General features: G+C 39.8%; 1 protein-coding gene across 1 annotated transcript in view; it reads right to left on the bottom strand.

The window, feature by feature from the left end:
• Nucleotides 1-12,742: 12,742 nt before the first annotated feature.
• LOC135326297 (gamma-2-syntrophin-like) overlaps nucleotides 12,743-27,159 on the bottom strand; it is a 128,497-nt gene continuing 114,080 nt past the window's right edge. Inside the window, exons 10-11 of the mRNA XM_064504177.1 lie at nucleotides 19,230-19,301; nucleotides 12,743-13,252 (exon numbers count right to left, since the gene is read on the bottom strand). Of these exons, the coding sequence (XP_064360247.1) occupies nucleotides 13,028-13,252; nucleotides 19,230-19,301 (297 nt within the window). The 3' untranslated portion in view covers nucleotides 12,743-13,027. The remainder of the gene's footprint in view (nucleotides 13,253-19,229; nucleotides 19,302-27,159) is intronic.

Below are 27,159 nucleotides of genomic sequence, written 5' to 3'. Positions count from 1 at the left end.
TTTTTGGGGTAGAATTGGTTTTCTTCCAATTGTCCGTATTCCATCATCATCTTGTTTTGCTTCCCACTACTCCCATTGTTTTTTCTCTTCCACTGAGCAGTCCTTTTCATACATGGTTTTGGGGTCTCTTAAATTTGGCCACTCACTTTGATTCATCCTTGGAACTGCCACCATACCTTCTCTGAGAAGTTGTTGGGCTGCAGCCTTCGCAGCAGCGTCAGCTAATGCATTTCCTCTACTAATTTCTGTAGTGTCTTTAGTATGGGCTGGGCAGTGTATTGCAGCAATTTCTTTGGGGCAGTTGGACTGCTTCCAGCAGATTACGTATTTCTTCTCCATTAGCTATTTTCTTTCCTGATGACGTAAAAAAAAAATCCTTGTTCTTTCCATAACATCCCTGTTACATCAGATACTCCAAATGCATATTTAGAATCGGTATGGATATTTACCCGCAGGTTCTTACCGATTTTTGCTGCTTGGGTCAATGCTATTAATTCTGCTCCTTGAGCACTTACAGACGGAGACAAAGGATTAGTCTCAAGTACCTCAAAGATGTTGGTGTCAGGATAACCTGAGTGGCGCCTTCCCTCCAAATAATAGGATGATCCATCTGTAGACAGAACTAAGTCCGGGTTTCCCAAAGGTTCGTCTTTAAGGTCCTCCCGGGGCTTGCTTGAGCTGACGACCACCTGTTCACAGGAATGATGCGGCTCTCCATCCTCAGGTAGAGGCAGTAGCGTTGCTGGATTTAAGATATTGCATCTCTTTAAAGTCACATTATCTGCACGCAATATTAGCAGTTCATAGCGGTGAGCTCTCTGTGGGGATAGTGCTTGAGTCGCGTATTGTTTCATTAACAGTTCTACTTCATGTGGCACATACACAGTCAATGAGTGACCCAAAACTACAGGTCCTGTTTTTTTCAGTAAGAGCTGCAGTAGCTGCTATTGCTCTGATGCATCCTGGAGTGCCTTTAGCTACCACGTCTAGCTGTGTGGAGTAAATAGGCCACTGGTCTATGGTGAGGACCTAGTTTTTGGGTGAGTACCCCACTTGCTACTCCCTGTCGTTCATGGACAAATAATTCAAATGGTTTGCTATAATCTGGTAACCTTAGAGCAGGGGCTGAAACCAACACCTTTTTTACAGATGTAAAAGCTTTCTCCCTTTCTGGACCCCAGGCCAAAGGCTCTATCTCCTCTTTTTTTTTTTCTTTTCTTACCTGCACTAAAGGCTTAGTAAGTTCTCCTAACCCAGGAATCCATGGTCAGCAAAATCCTGCAGCTCCTAAAAATCCCCTAAGTTGCTTTTTTGTTACAGGACGAGGCATATTAAGAATTGTCTTTACTCATTCTGGATCAATTAACCTGCGTCCTTCCTTTAAAATAAAACCCAACTATTTTAGCTCTCCTTGACACAGCTGAAGTTTAGACAGAGATGCTGGATGCCCTTTTTCTGCAAGAGCATTACATAGAGAAATAGTGTCTTTTAAACATGCTTCATAATCTTTACTTGCTAATAGCAAATCATCCACATATTGTATTAACACTGAATGTCCTGGAAGTTCGATATCTGAGAGATCATTTTTGAGTATATGCAAAAAAGATAGTTGGAGACCCAGTAAATCCCTGCGGCAGCCTCATCCAAGTTAATTGTCGTCCCTTCCCAGTGAAAGCAAAGAGATCTTGGCTGTCCTCAGCTATGGGCATACTAAAAAAGGCTGGTTTTGAATGCTCTTCTCTGCTTCCTTTGGGATAGGGTATTGCTTAACTGTGGGAGGCAATCCCCCCTTTGTTTTTATCAAGACTGGACTAGCTGATTTCAGTAGTCCAGCATCCATTCCTGAAGAGCTCCATAACTTTTTAGGAACTGATTCTAAACTCATTGGAATTTGCAGATTAGTCGACTCTGCTTCTGGTGTCTTAGCCAGAACACATGAGCCCATAATTATGAATTTTATCCCTTCTGGCTGTAAACAGATGTGAGTATCCGAGGCTTGCAGGAGATCTCTCCCTAAGAGGCAAGAGGGCGAGTCTGTGGAAATTATAGAACGTCCCCACACTCTTTTACCTCCAAAAGTGAGCAATAAGGGCTTAGATAACATTCGTTCGCCTTTTCCCATTACTCCTTGCGTCACTATTTTATCTGATGACTTGCTTCCTTTAGGCTCCAAATTTGAAAGGGAAAGGGTGGCTCCAGTACCCACTAGAAAGGGAACTTCTAAGCCTTCTCTATTTGCCATTACCTGCCCCTCAAATCCAAATTTATATCCCATATATTTACCCCAATTTCCACAGTATTTTCTGAGCCTCCTCTCTCCTGTCATTGTGGACTGACTGGGAATTGCCTGGTCTCATTCTTAGTGTTTGATTTTCTCCTGCTGGCCCCTCTATTCCCACGTACACAGGGCCTCGCTGGGCATTCCTGCTGCCAGTGCCCTTGTTCCCCGCAATAATGACAAACATCATTAACTCTTGATTGTACAGCACGCTCACTTTGATTCCATCTATCTCCCCTGGTTCTGCCATGCCCCCTCCCCTTGCCAGCCTGGCACATGCTCTTTAAAAGACTTTTGTGTATCAGGGGCTGCTTGATCTATAAAAACACTAATTGCGAGAGCATCGTTGAAGTTTTGTGGGGTCATCCCTCCATATTTTAGCAGGGCTTACCGCAGAAGTCCCCAAAAGTCGTGGGGGTGTTCATCTAATCACTGTCTGCATTCTCGTACTTTAGTCCAATTTACTGCTAACTCTCTGCATGCTCTAATTGCTTCTGCTAAATTTCAAAGTCCTGTTTGACACACAGCTCTATCTCCTGCATTATTACAATCCCAGTTTGGATCATTTGCTAGCCAGAGGTTTCTATTTCCCCTGGCTTGCTGTGCTACTTCCGCATCTTTAATTATCTTATCCCCTTCATTTGGTTGAAAGAATTCCCTCAAAAGAATTTGGGTATCACTCCAGAGCGGGTTGTGCCCGGTGCACATATTAGAAAATAACTGGACACATGGTTCTGCATCTTTTCTTAATCTCTGCATTTTACCCCCCCATCAGGCGAGATCGCCAGGGTCCCGGGGTCGATTAGTAAATACCTGCAGCACAGGAGGAGGGGGACTGGCCCCTCCCTTTCCCCTGGCTGTAAAGCGGCAGGGTTAGTCAGCACGTTGGGGATCATAGCATAGAGTCCGGCAGCCGGTGGAGTAGAGGGAGAAGGAGGAGGAGGAGGAGAAGTAATGACAGAGAGATCATCAGGCATATAAGGTGGAGCAGAAACTTTTGGAGCACAGTCCGGGGTCCTAGTATCTGCTAACACGAGTGTTACCTTCGGCAGGTTTCTTTCCTCCCTCCCTCCTGGCTCAAATGCTCCCGCGCCCATGCCCAGTTCTCCCAAACAGACCAGTAATCCATTCGACTTGGAAACCTGCCTTCCAGACGATTTCACAAGACAGTTAGTTCCTGCTGATCACAAGTCCCTTGCGGTGGCCACCGTGCCGCTGGGTTTCCCTCCTTTGTCAGGAATGGGCAATCCTCCTGACACAGTTGGACCAACTGTTTTGTTGGGTTCTTTTCTAATTTTTGGTACCATCAATCTCTTTCCAGTTTTCCAAAGTTTTGGCTAAGGGCGTCCCCTTTTTAGGTTTTAACTTGGATTTTTGTGAAAATACTTTAACTAACACTTCATCCCCAGGCTGTATATCAGGCACTTGTATTTCAGGTGGTGTGGATTGATATCATCGAGCATGTATTTTTTTAAAAAAGATTTTCAAACCTTTTTTGCATACTTAGAACATACTGGGTTAGTCGTTCATCTCCGTCTAACAGGCTGGTCTAGAGCTAAAGCCAGAGCTAGAGCCAAACACTAAAATTTTATTCTGCACACGCTTCAGGTTTGCACCCAAGTGGCTGTCTTCGGGATCCCGATCCCTTGATGCCCCATCAGTCACGGAGAAATCGCAGTGCAGGCATCCCCTTCTCACCGCGTGGGGTCTTGGGGTCAGTCCAGCTGTCCAGCGCAGGGTCCGCACCAGGTGGGATGGTATTACTCTTTCATAGCTCTCCCCCTTGTTCCTCTTGAAGGTAGCAGCTTAAAGCAATCACCAGCTGAATCATCTTCTTATGCAGCTGGGAGTCATTTATGCCTTACAATTCCCTTGCTTGACTTCTTTATCACTCCTTTTCCTACTGCCCTACCAGAGGGGAGAGTTTCTGCAGGGCCATCTCCTTTCTCAGCACTCCGGTCCCACACAGCCCTGCAGTGGGGTGCCTCAGGCCGTGGACACCCCCGGCGATTGCCGACTGCTGGGACGCACCAGGGCAGCCCGCTGGGATCGGGGCTCTGCTCGCCAGGACGCCCAGTCTTGCCTGCTGGGCTGGGACAGCTGCCGCCTCATCAGCTCCCACCTGTTGCCACCAGTCTTGAAGAGAAGAGGAAATCCCGAGTGTGCGGTGCAGACATCCTCAGCAAGTGCTGTGCAGATAGGCAAAATGGAAGCCCTGTGAGGAGGTGCTGGAGCAGCGAAGGGGGAAGAGTCCTTTCTGTCTGTGCTGTTGACTGCCGAAGATGGAGATGCAAGGTTTCAGGAGAGACAGGGAGTCAAGTTCCTGTTGTTTGCGCTTCCCCAAGGCTCCTCAGCAGGTTTTGTAGGAAGGCAGAAATGAACCACAGCCTCGTGGCCGCAGGCACTTTGCAAGGGACCTTCCCCTGTTCCTAAATCCTGGCGTTAGAGGCCTCTTTGGTGAAACTCTCTAACCTCACGTCCCCGTGCAGGAGACGCCAGAGTCCAGCTGCTTTTCCGCAGAGGGCAAGAGGGTGGTTTGGGGGGCCCAGTCCTACAAGCAGCTGCACACAGATGCACTCTTGCCTCCAGTTGTAGCCCAGGTGACTGAGCCCAGGGGCCTGGGCAGCCCATGCATGTGTGTGCAAGATGCTCCTTGGTGGCAGTGCTGCCGCCTCCCTGCTACAGGAGCTTTTGCAAGCACCAGCTCTGTGAAGGTCGGGCCCAGCTTAGTCCCTCCAGGCTTCTGCCTCCCTCTCCCGTGAGGGATACAAAGGCACCAACTCTGTCCAAAGAAGAACAGAGCCACCTGGGAACTAAGACTCCTCCAACTGCCCTAAGAATACGGTAACTGAGTCGAGCTAACTGCACACTCAGATTACTGTCACCAGCTCTGAGCTGCCCAGCCTCATACTACACTCCTACAGGAAGAAGAACTATGCCCTAAGTCTGACTAAGAAGAACTATAACTAACAACTAGGACTAATGCTCCTAATGGTACCAAATAGCTCTAACCAAGAACTATGACTACTGCTACTTAGGATGCCTCTAAGAAATAATTGACCCAAGGGGAACTAAAAACAAGAACTCTATCCTACACTTAGACAAATACCTATGAACTAAGACCCCCCCGCAACTGCTCAAAGAATTCTCTAACTGTCTAAGAACCCACTAAGACTACAAGAACTATACCTACACTAACTATCTTCATACTACTTATCTTCCTAATCCTGAAATAATAATATTCCTAACTATCCTCTGGCCTGAAGAGAGCCGTGGCAGGGTGGTGGGAGCCGTTGCTGGGTGCTGTCTGCGTCCTGCAGCGGAGGTGGAGGGGAGTCCTGGCAGGGAGGTGGCCCCGTGGTCGGCCCTGCCTCTGCCGGGCAGATGTTGGTGCCCGGCAGTCAGGGGCGGGCCGGGAGGTGCCGCGCAGCCCGGCACTCCTCAGCCTCCAAGCCCGGCGCCTTGGGCTCGGCTGCCCCGGGCTGAGTGCCAGCCCCAGCCTGGTCTTGCTGGGGGGCCGTGCCCTGGCTTGTGGGCGGCGGGGGCCTTCTGCCGGGCTAGCACCTCCTCCTCCTCTTTGGCCCCTGGGGCAGGTCCAGGGGCTGCGGGGCGGGCTGCCCCTCCACAGGCTCCACCTGCATGGGCTCCTCCTCCTCCTCCGCGCGCTCCACCTCCACGGGCTCCGGGGCGGCTGCGGCACTCGGCAGGAGGGCGGCGCGGCGGTCCCAAACGGTCGGGCCCACCTTCCTCCTGATGCGCAGCGCCGCCTTCCTCCTCATCCACAGCCGCTCCGGCTGGCTCATGGCGGGCAGGAACGGAGAGCACCTTCCTGGCCCTTCTCCCACCAACGGTCTCCCAACGGCTCTGGAACAGCGGTGCTGAGGTCACTGATGATGACATAGGTGGGCCGTGGTGACGGCACGCCTGGTTCCGTCCCCACCTGTGGGGGCCCTGCCGGGCTCTGCCCCGCGGGGGGATCCTGGGGGCTGGAGGGGGGCAACTGGGAAACCAGGGATCCAGGGCCAACTACAGGACCGACTGAGTGTCTAAGGGCAGTTCTTGGAGGGAGCCACAGTGCGGGTGTGTGCGCGTGTGCGTGTGTGTGTGTGTGAGTGAGGGCCGTGCTGGGCACAGATGGCTCGGTTTGGGAGCAGGGCTCTGCAGGGGCCCTGTGTGCGAGGAGACCACGAGCTGCCCTGGGCCAGGCTCAGCCCCTTCCAGCCAACTCTGCCACAGATGACAAGAGCCCATTGCGCAGCAGGACTTCAGGCAGTCAGAGGAGCCCATGGTGCCTCTGCTCCAACGTGCTGAAGAACGGGCAGGAGACGCTGCAGGCAGGAGACACAGGAGGAGGCACATGGGAGGAGACACGGGAGCCACGAGAGGGCCCCCGTGAGGAGAACTGTCATGAGCCATGTTTGGAGAAACAAAAGGCAGGAGCTACGTGGCAGGGGACATTGTCAGGCAAATGGCTGGAGTCGCACTCTTGCAAGGAGGTGCTCCATGCTGGAGCTGCTCCTCCTCTGAGGGCACCGTGGCCCGGGGAGGTTCGTCTCCTTGGGAGGGCCAAGCGCGTGCCAGGGTTTGGGGAGACTCTGCCATCGGTTGCGTTTTTCTCCTGACGAGGAATTAGAGCCTCCTCTTGTGCCTCTGTCTCTCTGCCCCTCGCTTTGTGGATTTCAACGCCTGCAGTCGCATCTACCTCCCTCTCCTGCAGGACCACCTGCTGCTGCGCAGGCAGGCGCACAGCTCGGCAGCAGGGCACAGAGACCAAACCCCTCTGGTGCTCACACCAGCTCACCCGGCGTGTGCAGTCCCAGGCAGCCTCCAGCAGCTGCCTTCTGGAGCTCCCCATCAGCGATGCAGGGGACTCCCTGCTTTGACTGCCCACTCCCACTTGACTTTGGAAATCTCAGCCAGGCCAGGAGCCTGCCACTGGCGTAGGAAGCACCCAGGCTGCTGTGACCTCACAAACACAGCCAGCAGCCATGAGCCTGCCACTGGCCTAGGAGGCATTCAGGCTGCTGTGACCTCACAAGTACAGCCAGTAGCCATGAGCTTGCCACCGGACTAGGAGGCATTCAGTCTGCTATGACCTCAAAAGCACATCCAGCAGGGTGCAGTGGACAGTAACCTAGGAGGCACTGAGGCTGCAGTGACCTCCCAAGCACAGCCAGCAGCGATGATCCTGCCACTGGCCTCGGAGGCACTGAGTCTGCTGCGATGTCACAAGCACAGCCAGCAGGGGGCGCTGTACACTAAGCTAGGAGGCGCTGAGTCTGCTGTGACCTCACAAGCACAGCCACCAATCAGGAGCCTGCCAGTGGCCTACGACGCACTGAGGCTGCTGTGACCTTAAAAGCACAGCCAACAGCCATGAGCCTGACACTGGCCTCAGATGCACTAAGGCTGCTGTGACCTCACATGCACAGACAGTAGGGGGCGATATACACTAACCCATGAGGCACTGAGGCTGCTGTGACTTCAAAAGCACAGCCAGCAGCCATGAGCCTGCCACTGGCCTCGGAGGCCCCGAGGCTGCTCAGACCTCACAAGCACAGCCAGCAGCCAGGAGCCTGCCACGGGCCTATGAGGCACTGAGGCTGCTGTGACCTCACAAGCACAGCCAGCAGCTGTGAGCCTGCTCCTGGCCTACGAGGCACTGAGGCTCCTGTGACATCACAAGCACAGCCAGCAGCCAGGAGCCTGCCACTGGCCTAGGAGGCACTCAGGCTGCTGTGACCTCACAAGAAAAGCCAGCAAGGGGCGCTGCAGACTAACCTAAGAGGCACTCAGGCTGCTGTGACCTCACAAGCACAGCCAACAGCCATGAGCCTGACACTGGCCTCAGATGCACTGAGGCTGCTGTGACCTCACAAGCACAGCCAGCAGCCATGAGCCTGCCACAGGCCTCGGAGGCACTGAGGCTGCTCTGATGTCACAAGCACAGCTAGCAGCCATGAGCCTGCCACTAACCTATGAGGCACTGAGCTTGCTGTGACCTCACAAGCACAGCCAGCAGCCATGAGCCTGACACTGGCCTCAGATGCACTAAGGCTGCTGTGACCTCACATGCACAGACAGTAGGGGGCGATATACACTAACCCATGAGGCACTGAGGCTGCTGTGACTTCAAAAGCACAGCCAGCAGCCATGAGCATGGCACTGGCCTAGGAGGCACTTAGGCTGCTGTGACCTCACATGTGCAGCCAGTAGGGGCCGATATACACTAACCCATGAGGCACTGAGGCTGCTGTGACCTCACAATCACAGCCAGCAGCCATGAGCCTGACACTGGCCTAGGAGGCACTCAGGCTGCTGTGACCTCACAAGCACAGCCAGCAGCCACGAGCCTGCCACTGGTCTATGGGGCCCTGAGTCTGCTCTGAGCCCACAAGCACAGCCAGCAGGGGGCGCTCTAGACTAACCTATGAGGCACTGAGTCTGCTGTGACCTCACAAACACAGACAGCAGCCATGAGCCTGCCACTGGCCTAGGAGGCACTCAGGCTGCTGTGACCTCACAAGCACAGCCAGCAGCCATGAGCCTGCCACTGGCCTAGGAGGCATTCAGGCTGCTGTGACCTCACAAGCACAGCCAGCAGCCATGAGCCTGCCACTGGCCTAGGAGGCACTCAGGCTGCTGTGACCTCACAAGCACAGCAAGCAGCCATGATCCTGCCACTCATGAGCATCACATTCATCAACCCTGTTTTATTCATCTTCTTAGTTTACCATGAAGAATTAATAGATTCATAAGATAGAAATGACAATTACTTCTTATTCTGACTGCCTAATTTCTGCTTAATTTTATTTATGTAGGGGAACATTTCTTGATGAAACTTAAGAGGGTGATTCAGAATCCTATTTCTCAAGCACCACTTAATTCCTAAAGATGCCTGGAAACAATTAATGTATTTGTTTTGACTGCAGAGTTGCTTAGACACCCAAAGTCTTCTGAGTTCTCGGAAGAGCTAGGTTAGCTGTGATACAAACATGAGTAGGGAGATACCTATTCTCTGCCTCTGCCTTGCCTTTCCGATACCCCTCTAATTACATATTACTTGAGTCCAACAATATTGTGATGGATTTATAATGGAATATTATGCTGTAATTATTTAGCAGTCTCACCCAGATTTTGATATTTACAGATTTTATTTTTGAATAGAAACATTAAAATAGAAAAAAAAGTTTAAAATATACGAGTAGGCTACTATTGATCATGATCACAGAAGAACTGGATACAAGACTGCATTGCTATTCATTGCAAAAATAGTTTAGAAGCTATTTGAATTTTTATCTAGTGGAATCTCTTCAGCTAACTCCTAATTTTGAAAACAATGGGAGTTTTATTGATACCTCCAGTGGACTGAGAACAATATCCAAAATATACAAGTTAATTTTGTTTCTTTCTGGAGCAACTTAGATTTTTGGAGCTATTCACCTGTTTGTTTATTTTGGTGAAAATGCAGGTTTTTAAAATGTCAGTGCAGTTTTGTGCAGTTTTCTATTTGACCTCTCACAGCTATCAATATATCAATATATAAAATATCACAAAAGCAAGTATGTGATTTAAAATATAAGCAATACTTTTCATATTATAAAACAATTATTGCTAATGAAAGGTCAGGAAGTAGTACATAGGCATATAGTCACTACTGTGTTGATATTATATATAATATAGTCAAATGAATGCATTTAAAGGGAAATTATTAGAAAACACTGGTTTCATGCAAAGGCTACTGAAATCAGTTGGAGCTAATCTATTCACTTCTGTATGATTATTGATCAGTGCTAGTGACCTCTTTCAGGGCATTTTTAATAGAATACACATGCAAAATTAAATAATACTTCAGAACAGTGAGCAGTTGTAGGAATGAGGAGATTGTATAGATCACTGTCTGAGTTGCAAAGGATAGATGGAAAGAAAGTATTATATGGGTATGTTTTACACAGAAAATTTTAAAACCATAAATATTTACTAGGAAAACAAGAAGTGAAAAACAAAACATAAACACAGAATGGATTCTGAAAGAATTTAAGCAATGGATATGTCATGGAAAATAATCTCATCTTCTCAGACCTGAATATTATGTTTGGGTTAGAAATGAATTAAACTGATGAACTGGTAAAATCTATGACAAGATATTAAAGAGGAAATTTAGAAAGACTAATAGAAGAGAAGATGTCAAAAATACCCAGGACTAGATACTCAATCAGAGATAGTCCATCAAGCAAAACAGGAAAGAGAAACAAAGCTGAGGAAAGGATATTGTATAAAACATTTCTTTAAAATTATTACTTGACTTGATCATCCTGAAGAACATTCAGTGGATAGAGGGAAATGCTAAAGTCTGGAATAAGAAGATAACGAACTCAGGATACTTTGAGATAAGTTAATTTCAGCTCTGTGATCTTTCATAACTGTGGAACATTGCTTATGATCACAGAGCAAAAACAGGGATTGGCAGGACACACCAGCATTGAAAAGTAATTCATCGCTGCTGACAAAACAGAAAAGGAATTGATTAATTGCATTTGTTTTAACTATTCTTGTTTCTTTTTTAGGAAATTTAATTTCTAAAAAATTAAATATTAAAATAGTGTTTTATCAGCATAATATTTCTGAAATGAAAATTGAAAGCTTCCCACTGCAATTATGGTCCTTATTCAAAAGAAAGAAGTCTTATGGACAAATGAACCTACAGGTGAACCTTTAATTTTCTGGATGCTGAAATGTCAGTCCCCTTTATGTGGCTAGAAATATTCTGCGTAACATTAAATTGCAGACTTCATTCATGCTAGTCCTGATATCCTTCTGAAAAGATGGACATGAAAAGCAGCATTTATTTTTTGAGGTAAGAAAGGAAATAGTGGAATCAGAAAGATTTTTCACTGCTGGAGAGTGACCACAACACTTTGTACCCTACTGGCATAGTGGTTTATAGCAAACTTGAATGTATGAAACTGACTGACAGAAAACTAAGATATGGGAATACACACACAGGAATTTATGCATTGCAACCAGATTTTTAATCTAATGCCTCAGCTGGAGTCTTCAGATAGGCTGAACCATGACTGGAAGAAATATTAATATCTTTTGTGCTATACTGGGCTAGCAGATTCTTGAATTCAAATGACAAAGATCATTGCACAAGTGAATAATTGTCCCTTAATTTTGAGATTGTTAGAATGTAACAGAACATCAGGTTTTGAGATTTAACAATAAACACTTCACAATGTCATATAAGGCAAAATAATGTCTTTTAAATCAGTTACCAAATAATTTGATCCCCACCCTTCTTACACTTTAATTCTATATTATCTGTTTTTTATATGGATGATGGATAAGATAATTACGTGGTTGGTCAAATGGATTCATCACTATTTCTTGAAGAGTTTGCGTGAGAAAATCCTTTATGCATTACTAATCCCTCCCTGAAACCTAGCAATTTTTCAGGAAGAATCACATTTTTTCTGAAGGACTGCATTCCTTCTCAGAAGTGCACGAACAACAACATTGCCATTACAAAATCTTTTTTGTTACCCTATCAGTCCAAAGAGATTATTAAAACTCTTCTAAGTGAACATGCAGAAATCTCCTGGGAATTCCAAATATACATAAACTTAGAAAAGCTGGTTCAACAGTCTTGCTGGGACTCCCGCTCCTTGCAAGCTGTGCTAATGCAATACCATGATCCAGTGTGCTTTGGCTAGCATAAACATCTTTAGGAGGCCCCTGCAAACTAGCACACACCAGCTCAAGCTTGCATTTGTGCTAAAATGTGTAAATAGATTTTGAAATAGAGAAGGCTTATACTCTTAACCCATACATTCACGTACTACTCATCCAGTTCAGTTGGGAGTACAGATATAGATGTTCAGCAATAACTTCCTTATGTATAGCAATGGTATATAGTATAAATATGCTGTAAGTTACAACTTAACTCAAAATCAATAGAACTGCTCTGTCTTCATACCACAAAATACCTCCTTTAGGATAAAATATCTGCTTTAGGATAAGCACAATCATTCTCTGGGTTCCATTCACTAACTCTCATGGGAGCTTAGACACCACAAGGCTAATAGGCACCCACTTGTAGATAACTGTATGAGGAATCTGCATCTTAAATTTCATATCACCTAATGGGAAATGTATTCTCTGGTCTGTGAAAAGAATAGCTTGAGAGAATTTTACTATTCAGTAAAGAGTGATAGAGTGATATGACAAAATTTGTTCTCACAATGATTTTACAATGATTTTTCAAATTCTTCCAATGTTAATAAAGTCATTCCTAAATTACAATTAACAACGTAAGAGCAAAATACTTCTTTCTTTGTTCTTTGAAAATAGAACCATTATGCAAAATACAATAAATTTATATTATGCAAGTGGAAAATAAGCTTTATGGAGGACACTGTTTAAGGTGTCCTGAAGAAACTCCACAGAAATTTTTTTCCAGTTGCAGAATGTATCAATTTCCAGTTTATTGTAATCAAAGTAAATTTATACATTACTACTTCTAATTTTCAAACTGTCATAATATACTCATACAGTGTTATCACACAGTCATAGACAGATAAATATTTATGTGATGATGAAGCTTTCAGAAGCCTTTGGTGTATTAAAGTATACTCAGATCTTTACTCACAGTGCATATTAATCTGAAACAATTATTAAACATATGCAGTAACTTTGCTAAAATTTGTTACAGAATATTTTACTGATGAAATGGCTCCAGGATTCAAATTATTCATTACTTACCCCTGTTCTTTGAACTTCCAAGAAAATTGCTCTTTGAAAAGATTTCTCCCACACTGCCAACTCAATGCCAAGCTCTACATTGAAATAATGACTCTTGCCATGTCCAACCATAACACTGAAACAATATGGCCTCTGGTCTTCAAGATCATAGTCTTGATGAATACCTAAATACAAGTTTGCTTGTAGCCAGCAATCATCAGCAAGCCAGAGCTGAAAGACATGTTTCAGTATGTGACTCTTCATCTAGCAAAAACAAGCAGTTACGGCAACATTGTCTTCTGTAAATGACAGGTACTCACTTATTTATGTTGTTATATTAACAATTATCTTGAAGCAATGTTTTGAGAATTAAGGAATATTTGCAAAGACAACTTCTCTTTTACTTTTTATTCACTTTAACCTGTATATACAATCTGAGCTACTTCTGTACTTCCAAAATACCATCAAAGTAATCTAAGCAATACATACATTGTAATTTAAAAGGATTTTATAGTAATGAAGTTGAGGAGGAAGGGATGATTAGGAGGGTGACCAGAAGGAAGTTCTCTGACTGAGGTTAGAGAACAAGCCTACCAACGAAAGAGGGAAAGACGGATTTTGGAGAGATACTGGGGATAAATTTGGGAGACAGCATATGGGAGTGCATCAGAACTTCTAAGAAAGCCAATGGCTGTAGAGCAGATAGCATACTATTGTTTCTCCAGAGGATGGTGGGAGAAGTTTCTTAAAAATTCATCCATGATTCCAGGTGATGACTAAAACGTCTGCACTATCATGCTGAAGAGAGAGAGGAACACCTATTAGCAGGTGTGTTGATAATATATGGAACTATATTTTATATCCTTCCAGTTCTGTTTCTCCCCTTTTCCAGCTATCCTGTGATCAACCATTTGGAAGTGAATTGCTATTTTTTGTTTTATATGTGAACTTGAATTCAAACTTCTATAAGCAAAATGGTGTCTTACCTACTTTATAAAAATGGACCGTTTAAAATAGCAAAAATTGTGACTATGATGTCAGATACCAGTTCCAAGTAAAGCAATTCCCTCTAATTTAAATATTTTAGCTTTTGAATTTATAATCTATTATAAAAGTAAATATATAAATATATATAAATACATATTATATAATATATATTCTTTTATGTTTTTTCATCATAGGTTTTTCAAATGTCTTCATAATAGCACCCCTTTGAACTAACATATTTATGAAAAAATCGGCAGGAAATAGCCCCTCGCAGTCAGTGGAGTTGTATCTGAGATAAATTTAGCTGACCACATACCTAGTTTAAGTTGCACAGTTAATCAAGGAACTGATTAGTGTGATTTTGTGAAACAAGAAAAAAAAACCTTTTAAAGATGAAATAAAACAAAAGACTCCCCCATATAGTGATAAATGCTTCTACGAAAGAAATTACTTTTGAAACAGACTTAAATGAATGGTATCTTATTTAAAGTGTTTCCCAAACACTAAACTCAGATTTGTAAGATTGAAAGATTGAGTTTCTTTTTCTTGAAGCACTTTTAATGAGCCCATTTCATTTTACAGTTTTGGTCCAGTCATAGATTACTCAGAGGTGACACTGAAAAGAACTTCTTATAAGCTCAAAGAAATGATATTTTGTTTACAATCAAGTGGAGGGAAATTCCTGACTTGCTTGAATGCAGTTGAAGAGCTCTGCACCAGTCTTACAGCAGAGTACAAGTACTCCACGCTAGTTGGATTCCAGTCTGCTAATGCAGTAATTTATTAACAATCTAATGGTTATTCTGGAAATGACAACATGAGCTTACACAGGTCCCTTAGTAGCTGCCAGTGTGCCCTGCAACTACAAGGGCAGTGAAGTGAGACCCTGCCATCAACTTCAGGACAAACCAGAACTTCCACATTACTCTTTTATAACCAAAATACATCCCTGTAACACAAGGTTTTGTAAATGAAAACACACTCTTACAAGAAACTTCCTTTATGTTTCAGTTTATCATTGATTAGCACGAAAACTGAGAAAAACAAAACTAAATTAAAAAGCCAGTCTTTCCAGCTGCTTATAGATTTAAATATTTTCACCAGTTGAATTTTCAAATTATATATGTTTTAGTTTCTATATATTAGATAGGGCTCTTTCCCACCTCCCTTTCTCTTTGACGGCACAGGGAAGAGAACAGTGAAAGAACAAAAGGGACTTTGCAAAGAGAATCCCATTCATTACGCTCTAATGTCACCTATAAAGAGCGTTTTGTTTCTGGGTTTAGGAGAGGTCTCTAGTCAGCCAGATATGGGATAAAAGCAGATGCTGGACTGGACATAGGTGGCTTTGAAAAGATCAGAATGCAGCTTTGTACCCAAGTCCTAGAATCCTGTAGTCAGAATAAGCACTTTAAAGATTTTGCATTCATTTTTCCAGGACCTATAGTAGTCTATCATAACCTACCAAAGTCTGGACCTGCAACCCATGTACATAAAAACAAACAAATAAGCAAACAACTGGGATCTGAACATCTAAATGTAACCTACAATCATGTGTATAAAATAAATGCTTACAAGTTTAGGGTCCTGTGTCCTTCCTGTTCTAGATGAACACACAACCACCTTCACAGGAGAGCAGTGAAGGTTCCCTTTTCAGTAATAAAAAGCAGAAGAAAAAACTGCTCTGCTAGCACATTCTCCTCCAGGTACTGCCCCATATTCACAAACAGCACCAAACTTCTCATGTGGGAACTGAAAATTTTGCTTGTGCTCGTGAACTACTGAGTAACATAAAGCTGGCATATCTAACTTTATGCCATTTACTCAAACCTAAGCTGTGATGTGTGCTGTGGGTGTTTTAGGGGGCACCTTGGACGTGGCATGTAATACCACCAGGGTACACTGCACTTCATTGTCCAAAATGGCCCTGCAGCTATTCTAGGAGAGAATGGTCTTGAGGCAGTTCAAACCGATTTTCCCATGCTTTTTTGGACTGATGAAATGGAAGCTGAGCAGAGATTCTCCTATGTTCCCAAGTGTCACCTCTTTTTCAGCAGCCATGGACTAATAGGTATTAAGCCTACTTCTGCTTTGAGACTCAGTAATGCTTACCCTGGCTCTTAGACTAATAAATATATATTTTTTTACTTTGACTGAATGTGAAAATGTGATGTGTGGAAACACTACGTATTAGAAGAAAATGAAATTTTTTAAGGCAGATTGATTTTTAAAAAGTATCTAATGTTCTTGCCTCTGAACTATACAGATTTTCAGTAACAGTTCCAGTAAATATGGAGTATAAATTAAGATGTAGGGGGAAAAATGAGATAAATGAGATCAGATTTTCAATCATCTGGTTGTTACCACTGAATGTTCATGTATATTCAAGTGTGAGAATGTGAAATATGAATATTCATTCACATATTTGCATATGTATGTTTATGTTTGCATGTGTGTGTGTATATATGTACATATGTAAACACACACAAACCTAAAATATAGCAAGTGTTTTGTGTTAAAATCTAATTTCCATATTGAATTCTTATTTTCCATTTTTAACTTATGTTATAATCAACACGAGAAGCTTACAATCTGATGTGTAACAAGTGACCTTGCCTTAAGAACCATCTTTCCTAAGAACCAAAATGATACAATATTCTCCACTACACCCTTACAGTAGTTCTAACTAGCTTCGGAAAATCTTTAAAAACGCTCTCCCAAAACTGCAGTCTTTACAACATGAATTCCATCTTTGAGTCTGCCATGCAGAAGCTTTAATCTCTTAAGAATTTTGTCCATGTTTGTTGATTCACACAATTTCCTTCATTTGTCATGTATACTAAAGAACCAACAGAAAAGAAACTTAAGTGTTGAGTTTAAGCTTTTGTAATTTAGTTAATTTAATCACTAAGATTTGGAATTAAGCATTCATCTATTAAAATGTCAAGGACATTACGAGTTGAATTGTGGGTAGTTTATTTCCCACTTTTTCTTAATGAAAATTAAGACTTTTCATTTTTTTCATTTTTTTCAGAATTTACTTCAAGCAAATTCTTGTGATGTCCTTGAAATTAACCTTACCAGAATATTCAAGGAAGGACTGAGTATGAAATCAGTAGTAACATTTATAGGAGAGAAAACAAAAACAATGCCTACTATACAGCAAACCCTTCTCAAAAGGCTTGACGAGTATCTACTTTGTCGCTGCCCAATTTATTTATCTGGAAAATATAAGGTTTAATAAAATTTTAAGGAAATAGAATCAATAACCTGGGACAGAGCCTCTGCCCTTTGCTGCAGTGATAGGCAGTGAAGGAATCTCCTCACTCTGGCTGAAGGGTTCAACTGCTGAACTTTTCATTTACAACAGCAAAATTGGCCACTGAAATCAGTAGAGGCTCCTTTAGCTGTCAGCTAAAGGGAATGACACCTCTGTAAAATGCAGATGTCAGCACATGTTTAAGAACTATTTTTGTAGTTTCTGTCATCTCACATATTCTTTGCTCTGTGGTTATAACTTGATCATATTTTCAAGTTTGTTCTTCTTTTCTTTTTTTTTTTTTTTTTTTTTTTTTTGTCGTTATCAGCAAAACAAGCATAGGAAGTATGCCCGTGTTGTTGAAAGCTAGTTTGGAACAAATAGTTTGAGTGGTCGAGATGTTGTACCTATCCATACCTGTCACCCCATTCTTTAAAGAATTTGGTCATTTACTGCAACAGGGAACTCCATTCTGAGCCAGACAGAAAAGGGGGATCGAATGTTATTGTCAGCTCTCTGAAAGATATATTTTTTGATCTTCTCCTTCTGTAACTTGTCCTGAATAATAACTGTGTTGCATCAGAGAAGCATCCGTAACTAGCACTCCCTTACAGTAATGGAACTTAAGTCGGCGAGCTACTGTTCTTCTGCAGTTACGTACAGACAGCAGACCAACCCGTCTTCTTTAGAACACTAGCACATGGTCAAAGGAATAACAGTAAGGAAAGGGTCAGCAGCTGGTCAGCATTGTTTTCAGTTGGTTTGGAATTTTTCAATGAAATAGCATTTCATGAAAAAAGACTGAATTATTGAAAACCTTTTTTTCTGGGAATTCACTGATTTTTATTTTCTTCAAAATATCTCTTATTTAGGATGGCATTTCTTGATGTAATTCTAACAGCAAGTAGTCTAGTAGTTAAAGCACTCATACAGAACGTGAGAGAGATAAGTACAAGTTTTTTCCAGCTAACTTCCCATTTGGATGGCTGCAAACTGGTACCTCTACCTGTCTTTTTGGACCTGTCTTTTCTAGTACCTGTCTTTCTGGACATCATCCTGTGTAAACTTCATAGCTTGCAAATATGGTGAAGGAAAGTATAATTTCACAGTTAGAGTGCAGTCTGGGGACTCAGGTGAATTACAGTCTTCTTATGGCTCTACTTTCAGTCTTCTGCGACTCTGCAAGCATACTTTTAATATACCTATGCTTGGGTTTCCCTGTCCAAAATGATGATGATCAAGTTATTTCCCTCACCTGCAAAGCAGTTTCCGATTAGCTGGTAAAGAACTAACTTAATCTATCTGATGGAACTTATCACAAAAATATCTTTCACAAATCAATTCTATAAACAGACTGCTAATGTTTGGCCAAAAAGTCATTCCTCAGGACAAGCTAAAGAGATAAAACATGACAACGTCTCTAGACTATGCAAAAAAGAAAAGAAAAAAACCCTACAATACATGAATGCACCATGTTGTCCTTTGTAAGGTAAAACCAATTATAGTGTTAGTAAGTTACTCACAATCTAACAAGGACAGAATTTTGTATTCCTTATTATGCAAATTAAATAACAGTACCTTACATAGATCAAAATTACAAAGAAAGCATTTTTTGTCACAGTCATGTAAAAATCTGACCCATTAAAGAGAAATGCAATATCAAGCTTCATTATGATTAGCTGTTTGTTTCATTCATAATTGACATGGCTGGCTGTAATACTGAAAAATGTCTTCAATTTGGAAGTATTTTAGTAAGTTGCTCGCTTGGAACCTAATCCATTTGCTGTAGTCTCTTATACTTACATAGACAATGCAGCTGCTGCAAAGAATAGGCTTTATAACAACAGATAAACTACTTGAATGTTAGCTACTACCAGTTAATCTTAACTTGAGATCATCATTAACCTGAAGAGGTAAACTCTTTTTACTAAATAGCATAATCGTAATTTTTGGGAAACCTACCTTGTGAATTTTAAACAGAACCTCACAGAGGTTATAGATTTTTTCAGCTCGTACCCAGTCTAGTGTGCTTACCTATAATATCAAAAGAAAATATTAAAAAACATATTTCTTTTTACATATTTCTATTAAAATTATGAAAAGATGAAAAATTAAAAAGATTTCACCAATGATTATTCTACTGGATACTATAAAAATATTCAAACGTTACTACACTTAATATCCAGGATTTAAAAAAGACTGCCAAATAGCATTTCATTTTTAAAGAAACAGAACCTAGAGGGTTCTTACTAAAATTAAAACATATTTAATTACATTTTTTCTATTATTACTTCAGTATGATGGAAACCTCTTTGTAATCTCTGTGGTGAGGTACATAACCATATTTATTTTACAAAATGCTAACAGACAGAACTTTCTCAAATTCAGAGTCATTCAAATGCACTCCCCAATTTAATAAAAATTTTAAATCAATAAACCAAGATGTGATCCTAAATTCAGCTTTGAATTCACATACACTAGAACACGAGGACCTTAATTTTATATTAAAAATGAAAAAGGACTATATATTTACAATATCTGACATTAGAAAGAATGTCAGCTGTGTGCCTATATTTCTTAATACTAAAAAGAAATGGAATGTTTTGTTTTCTTTTGATTTTGTTACAGTATCCTGTTGACATTAATGGCTGCTATAGCTTGACAGTTGGAATGATATTTTTTTTCTCTCTAATGTCTAGGTCATGTCTTAATCATCTGCTTTATTTTAAAAACAGGATCTAGCCTATGCAGTTCAAGAAAAAAAACATGAACCTCTAAGTATAAAAAATACAAGGCGAATACACATTATTTTCTTTATATTATTTACAGCAAAGTCATGTTTTTTTTCTTGGTGAATGCACAGGTATGACTGTTCAGATACATGGAGAATGTGACTAAACCAAACTCTGAAAAGCACCACAAAACTCAGGAGCAGACTGTGGTGATTTTTGTCAGTAACTAAAAGTTATTTCACCTGAATGCTGTTTGAAGAGTAATGTGAACTCAGTGTTAATTTCTGTCTAATCTTATATGCTCTTGTGTCCACTCCAACAGGAACTAATGGGCATTATTGCCACATATCTGTCACAGCTATGAGTTTAAAAGCAGTGTTCCAGAATTTACCTAAAATCTTTCTTCCCAGCATGCAAAACATTTCACTTAAATTTAGATATCAGAAGTGTGTAATATTAACAATCTAATCTAGTTCTTCATAAATCTAATTTTAATTCCCTCATGTTTGGGAAAGAAAAAAAAAAAGACAAAACAGTGGTTCCTCCAAGTTGTCTTACATCCTTGCCATAGGGTTTATGAACAGACTGTGGAAATGCTTTTTCTTTTTCTGTCACTGGATATAGAAGTTGGTAACTACTTTAGATTAGATATGTAGCTTTCAGAAAACCAAACTTAGTTGAGATGAATCACATATTACAAACGAGACTGAAGACCCCTGGAAGTGAAAGCTGTATCACCACATCTTTTCAGGATGTAAAGGGACTCATATTCCATGGTTGTCCATTTGACAGTTTTTATATTTTAAAAATTAAATTAAAAAATCACCTAAATACAATGTAATACAATTCTTTCTGTAATATTATAAGCATTGTTTCATCATAAATTAAAGCTCAAGACATTACTTAATGATAACTTTAAAAGTACTTAATACTACCTTAAAGGAACTTTGTCAAATTTAAATCTAATGTCAGCTGCTTTAGAAAACCAATTTAAAGCAATTTTAAATATTACACTTGTCCTCCCATTACTTTATAAAGTGCAGTAATTTTTGGAGTCATACATTACTGATTTTAAATATTCTGTTACTATTTTCTTTCTAGTGAGGTGCAATCAATATTTTATTTGAATTTTGATTTTTAATTATTGTTAGGAGTTGGCAATAACACAGGATTAGAAGCAACTGGAACTGAGGAATTATGGCAGATTCATAAGGTAATGCCGTACATTCAAACATGCTGACATCGGGCTAAGTACTGCAGGTCTTTCCTTGATTCTTATTTAAAGGGAAGTCTTTTTTACTTTGATAGTCGTTTTGAAAATAAACTAATTAAAGATAACAGGTTCTGGCCCATTATTGTTGACTCTCAAAAGATCTCAATGCTTCTTGCAAAATAAGATTTATAGCAGAGTGATATCTAGTTCATTATTTGGTCTTGAGTTTCTGGAAGGAAAAAATTTCTTTTCATTCTCAGTTAAAAGTATGAGAATCCTCCATCCCTATTAGTGGCTAGACAAGACATAAAAGCAGAAGCACCTGCTTAATTTGCTGTTTATGAAAGTGAACTTAATGACAGAAGGTATAACTTAAAAGTTGTCCAGACAACTGAATTTTCATTTGCTCCTACCTTCTGTTTTGATTCCTGAAGATTAATTTAAACTGCTAGGGTTTTTTGCTACTATTAATGATGCTGCCATGGACACTGGTAACACTGCTGTGCCATTAAATTCACTGTGAATACTTCAGAATTCTCCCCATTATCCTGTGGATCTCTTTCATCCTTTGACTCTCTGTAACCTCTTATGACCTTTTGTGCAGAGATAGCAAGGGATGATAGATCACAATCAACAGCTATATAAGCCAAGTCTTTATTTTACTGTGTGTATCAAGGAAAAACTACCACACTTACAGCCAAGAGTGAAACAGCCTGAATATCATAGTGTGCAAGGTCATCAGGAGAACACAAATGACATTTGGAGGGATTTTAAGGAAGGGAAATAAACATAATGCAAAGAGATGTTGGAATCCAAAGGGGCAGTTGACATTATTTATAGTTTTCTCCTTAGAACTATCCTAGAATGTCTAAGTTTAAAATGTTGTTGTTATAGTCTGCATTGCTTTAAAAATATCGCAAGTGATCATATACTTCTAGTCAATGAGAAAAGCTGCAAAGAATCAGAAGAGTTCACAAAAAGTGCAATACACTTCATTTGTTTTAAAAGATGTCTCAATTTATCATGAGCATATCCATCATAACACAGTTAATAATTAGGTCTAAGATAAATGAGACACTGAAATATATTCCTTAAGCAATAAAGAAGTTTTCCTCATTATTGTCTTTTGGAATTGTTCCTCTAAATATTCCATACATTGCAATATTTTGGAATTGTTTTAAAATGACAACATATTTACTTTTTAATAAAGCATTTGACAAAATATCTCAGAAAGTTATATTCAGAATGGGTCAATTAAGACTGAGACACACTTTTGTTCATGTGAATTTAGGTCTCACAAAGAGTAAAAACTAGTGTGAAAATATATGAGAATACCTAGTAGCATTCAGTCAGCTTCCACCTAACTCTTGTCTAATACATGAATTTATAACCAAATTTAACTGAATGCTATTATTCACAACAATATGGTGAAAGTCTAATTATACAGTATTAGAAAGAATTGCATTGTTGAGCATTTTTCAGGTGTATAGCCAACTCCTAGCTAACTCAATGCACTACCTGGTGAAAAATTGTAAAAGTTATTGAATACTGTTTTTGTAGATATTTGGTTATATTTATTCCTTCAGAAAGAGTGTAAAATAACACATTCATAAACTGGCAGATGATGCTGAGCTCAGATGAAAGGCCACATGAACACCCATGAGGACACAGGGATAATACAAATGAACAAAGATATAACCTGAAGTGACAATTCTAAATCCATAAAGAGATACTGGAATAACAGACCTGATTTTCAAAAGTGCTAAGTGTTTAACAGGTACTTTTTCCTTCAGTGTGAGTTTCTGTGAGCTCCTCATTTTTAAAAAAGGCATTCTAATGGATTTAAGAAACTAAACTACACTGTTCAAGCCTTCTCGTTTTAAGTATTTAGACCAAGTAATCTGAACATCAGTTCAGAAGAATGCTCAAATTCAAAATATACTTAGCTCTAAATTGGCACATAATTCATTGATTTTTCTTAAAAACACTGTTAAGATTTTAGAACAGGAGAGAGAAAACAACAAAATTAAAATCATTTTGACACATGCATACAGGACATATGTATCCATGTGTTAGACAACAAACTGAACAACAGTTATTCCTTAGAAGAGAATTCTGCAATGATACCCAACAAAACATACTAAAGGATTACACTACAGATATAGAACATAAAGAAGGAGATACAGTCAATATAATTTTGGGGCATATATAAGGGAGCATCACACTTAATTAAAAATTGTAGCATGACTATACCTAGACCTAATCTAAAACTCACTGAAGGCAAAAGGAACATACTCTTTGGCTTCTGTGAACACTGAACCTGATTCTGGAAATTTACAGTACCTAAATAATATTAACAAATTTTAATATATTTAAAGAATAAAACTTAGGGAAAAAATGAAAAAGATTTTAATACCTGGACTACGGAGGAGCTTCACTATCTGACAAGTAAGCAGAATTATCCAATCAATCTAAAAATATTTACAAAGGTAAAGACAAAAAGATGAAATACTTCCAGGTCAATAGTATTCACTTCACTGGTTTCTTCATGAAAGGGGAAAAAATCATCCAAGAAAAAATTTCAAAAATTATATATAAACTTTAAAAAGAAAAAGATATATCAAGAGATGTTCCTGATGTGAACTATGATATAACAGTAGGAACCTAAAGATGTCTAAAACAACCTGAACTAGATGCTACAAAACACACAATAAAGAGTAGTCAGATCCAAGCAAAGATGTGAACTAAAGAAATAAGGATTTATATGTAGAGTTAGAAAGTCCACTGAAAGCATCCATGGCTACGCACTGCAGCTCAATTCCTATTATGTTACTTTGGCAATATACACAACGTACAATTACAATTACAATTGCCAATACTTACCACTTAAATAGCGGTACTCTTTCTTATCAAAGTACTGTTCATGTACCAATTAAATTACCTGTACTTTTCTTCTCTGTAATTTTTTGTCCAAGGTAAAAGACTGATAAAATAGAGTATATTAGCTCCCTAACTATTTCTATTGCTTTCATAGTACTGTTGCATTTATTCCTTTTGTTAAAAATAAAAGTAGGATAGACGGTCAACTGTCTTCACTTGAGTCACTTCAGTGCTATTTATCTAATCATCTCAAAAAACACATTAAAGACTACCACAACAGCTTCAAAGATATGATTACTTTAAAACTGGAACCTAAAAATGATATTAAACTACGAGGAAGAAGAAGATAGGAAAAACAAAACAGTACAACTTCCCCACAATTACAGCACTTATTCTGTGAATACAAAATATTTTTTTCTGGAAATTTTCAAGTAAATCTCAACTACTTTGTTATTAAATGAATGTTTTTGCAAATTTTGTTCACTGAATAATGTCTTCCCAATTTCTTCTAGGATATGAATTCAGAACTTTTTCAAGATTTGAAAATAGACAGAAATTTATCAGATGCTTTCGGAATGTAATAAAATAAAGCTTGCATAGTAACATAGCCCTAAAAATAATTTTTTATTTGTGATACGGTGTTTTTCATATTTGATAGTTTGAAAAGTGTGTCATAATTTTAAACTGTAAATACGGTATCTGTGAATTAAATCTGTAAATCTGTTAAATGCAGTCAGATAAGCTACTTTAGGGATGCAGGAAGAACATTCTTTGACAAACAGCCTTATTGTTTCAGCTTCTTTAAGTGAATTATGATCAATGATGTGATCCAGGAGTTTTTTTGGATCTTGGGAAGGTCAAAAAAGAGTATATGTCCTGTTTCAGGCACATCTCTGTTGGCTGTAAAAAGGAAAAAAAGAAAGAAAAAAGAAAAATCTTTCCTTGGCATTCCTCTTGGCTTTTATAAAAAGTTCAGAAAACTCCTTTCTCACTACCTCACAAATACATCCACTCCATTTCTCTTCACCACTAACACTCTACACTACTTCATGTAGTTTCTATTTGTAGACTACTCACAAATTTTATACCAATACTTTTGTGAACTTGGGTTGTGGGTTATTACCAATACTGTCCTTTTATATCCCCCTGTCTTTCTCTATCTACCCCATATCTGTTCTCTCATTCTGTTCTCTCATAGTTACATTTCAGGTTTTCTGGAGAAGAGACCTTTTTGTTGAACCTTCTCTGAACAGCAACAAAACTCTGAAATATTGGTCCAGGACTATAATTACTAAGAACTACAGTAACAAAATAAGCAATAATATATTCTGCTTCAGCTATTTTGCCAATTTCAAGTTACAAGTCACTGAAATTTCCATACAAAACTGAATATGTGCCTCAGTTTTGCAATTTAGCATTATTTTACCAAGCTTTTCCAATCAGTCATTAACGCCATGAAAGTTGTTAAATATTTCTAATAAGAAAAAAATTCTCACAGGCAGCAACTATCAGTGATACTTATTCAGGAAAATCACATGAAAATTAAAGGGAAATCCAGTGACCAGTGATGAGCAGAGCCTGAAATAACAGGTTAATGGCAGATAACAAAGATGATCACAGAATCAGTAATCTAACACAGGATATGGTTCTAGATGTGCTATTATATATAATAGTCAGTGATTAATGCACTTATCTGAATGAGAGATGGAGAATCTGCTTCCTCTAGACAAACATAACTCTTTCTAAAACAACTGGCAGTTTGTCTCCTGAGGGCCATCACTGTTGTCATTTCACGTAATATTCATATTCACTTTCCACTTTCCTAGTTGTTTCAGCAGAGGTGATCATCTGCCAAACTCAAACTGACTGTTTTTTTGCCTTGAAGAATTTCTTGTCTTGAAGTTAATGAACATCTACATCGTGCAGCAAATTTGGTTTTCAGATGGATTTGAGAACAGGCTGTAGGTTGCTGATTATGCATTAGTTCTTAGATGTCTAGTATATTGCCTTAAGATCAAAATGAACTCTACAGAGAAGGAATTGTTTTAATTTATACATGCCTATTGTAACCACTACATTTTTTTCATTTGTATATCTATATAACCGAAACATAAATTTTGAGGATGGAGTCTTCATAATAATTTCAAAATAAAGACTCGATTTTTCATATCTCTATTTAAGAATTTTTAATTTTTAAATCAAATTATGTATACGATGAGATAACAAGATCTTCTCTTCACTGTCGGTCATGTTTATATTCTTGGATAAATTTCCACTCTTTTAAAAAATTAGCTTCTTCAGAAATAAAGTATTATCTTGCAAAAAAGAAAATCTCCCAGAATTCCTTGGATATAACTGAACTAAAATATTTTTACAGTAAATACAATTATAAGTGGAAACAGCATAATAACAGCTTATAGAAAGCACTTTGTAATCACATCTGTTTGCTGTTTTATTTATATATGGTAACATCTAGAGGGCAATAATTCAGACTCCATCAGCTGCAATAAAAATGCATGCATTTTTAGCCCTTAATTATCCCCTAGAGCCAGCCATGATTACAGAATAATTGACAAATCTTACACTGGTAATGACTCGAAGAGTTGTTTCCCCTTGAGTTATCTATTCTGTAATATTTACGGCACCTACCATATCTTTATCCATTTTCCATAAGGGCAATCTAAAATCTAGTTTCGCTAAATCTGCCAAGTTTTGTCCTGATACTGTTGCATAAAACAGGAACCCCAATAAAACACTTCTTAGGCAGAGCAGACCTCAGTACAGATATTATAGATATTCTAGTCTCAGCATTAAGCTGCAACTTCACCATAAACTCATTGGCTTTATTCAGGAATGATCTTGATCCAGAAAGATTCACATATTGTAAAGTGGGTGGATAAGAATTCTGTTACAGAGTGTATAATTAACTAACCAGACTGACATAAAAACAACAGGAAGAAATTTTTGAAATGAATGGAGTAAACACAGGCAGTAGATCCATGCTTATGCCTTATAAACACAAATTACACATTCTTCAGTTCAGTCTCAATTATAGGTCAGTGCCTGC

The sequence above is a fragment of the Dromaius novaehollandiae genome, unplaced genomic scaffold (assembly GCF_036370855.1).
Source record: "Dromaius novaehollandiae isolate bDroNov1 unplaced genomic scaffold, bDroNov1.hap1 HAP1_SCAFFOLD_27, whole genome shotgun sequence".
Classification (NCBI taxonomy): Eukaryota; Metazoa; Chordata; class Aves; order Casuariiformes; family Dromaiidae; genus Dromaius; species Dromaius novaehollandiae.
Note: the sequence above shows the minus strand (reverse complement) of the source record. Positions and strands in the feature narration are given on the sequence as shown.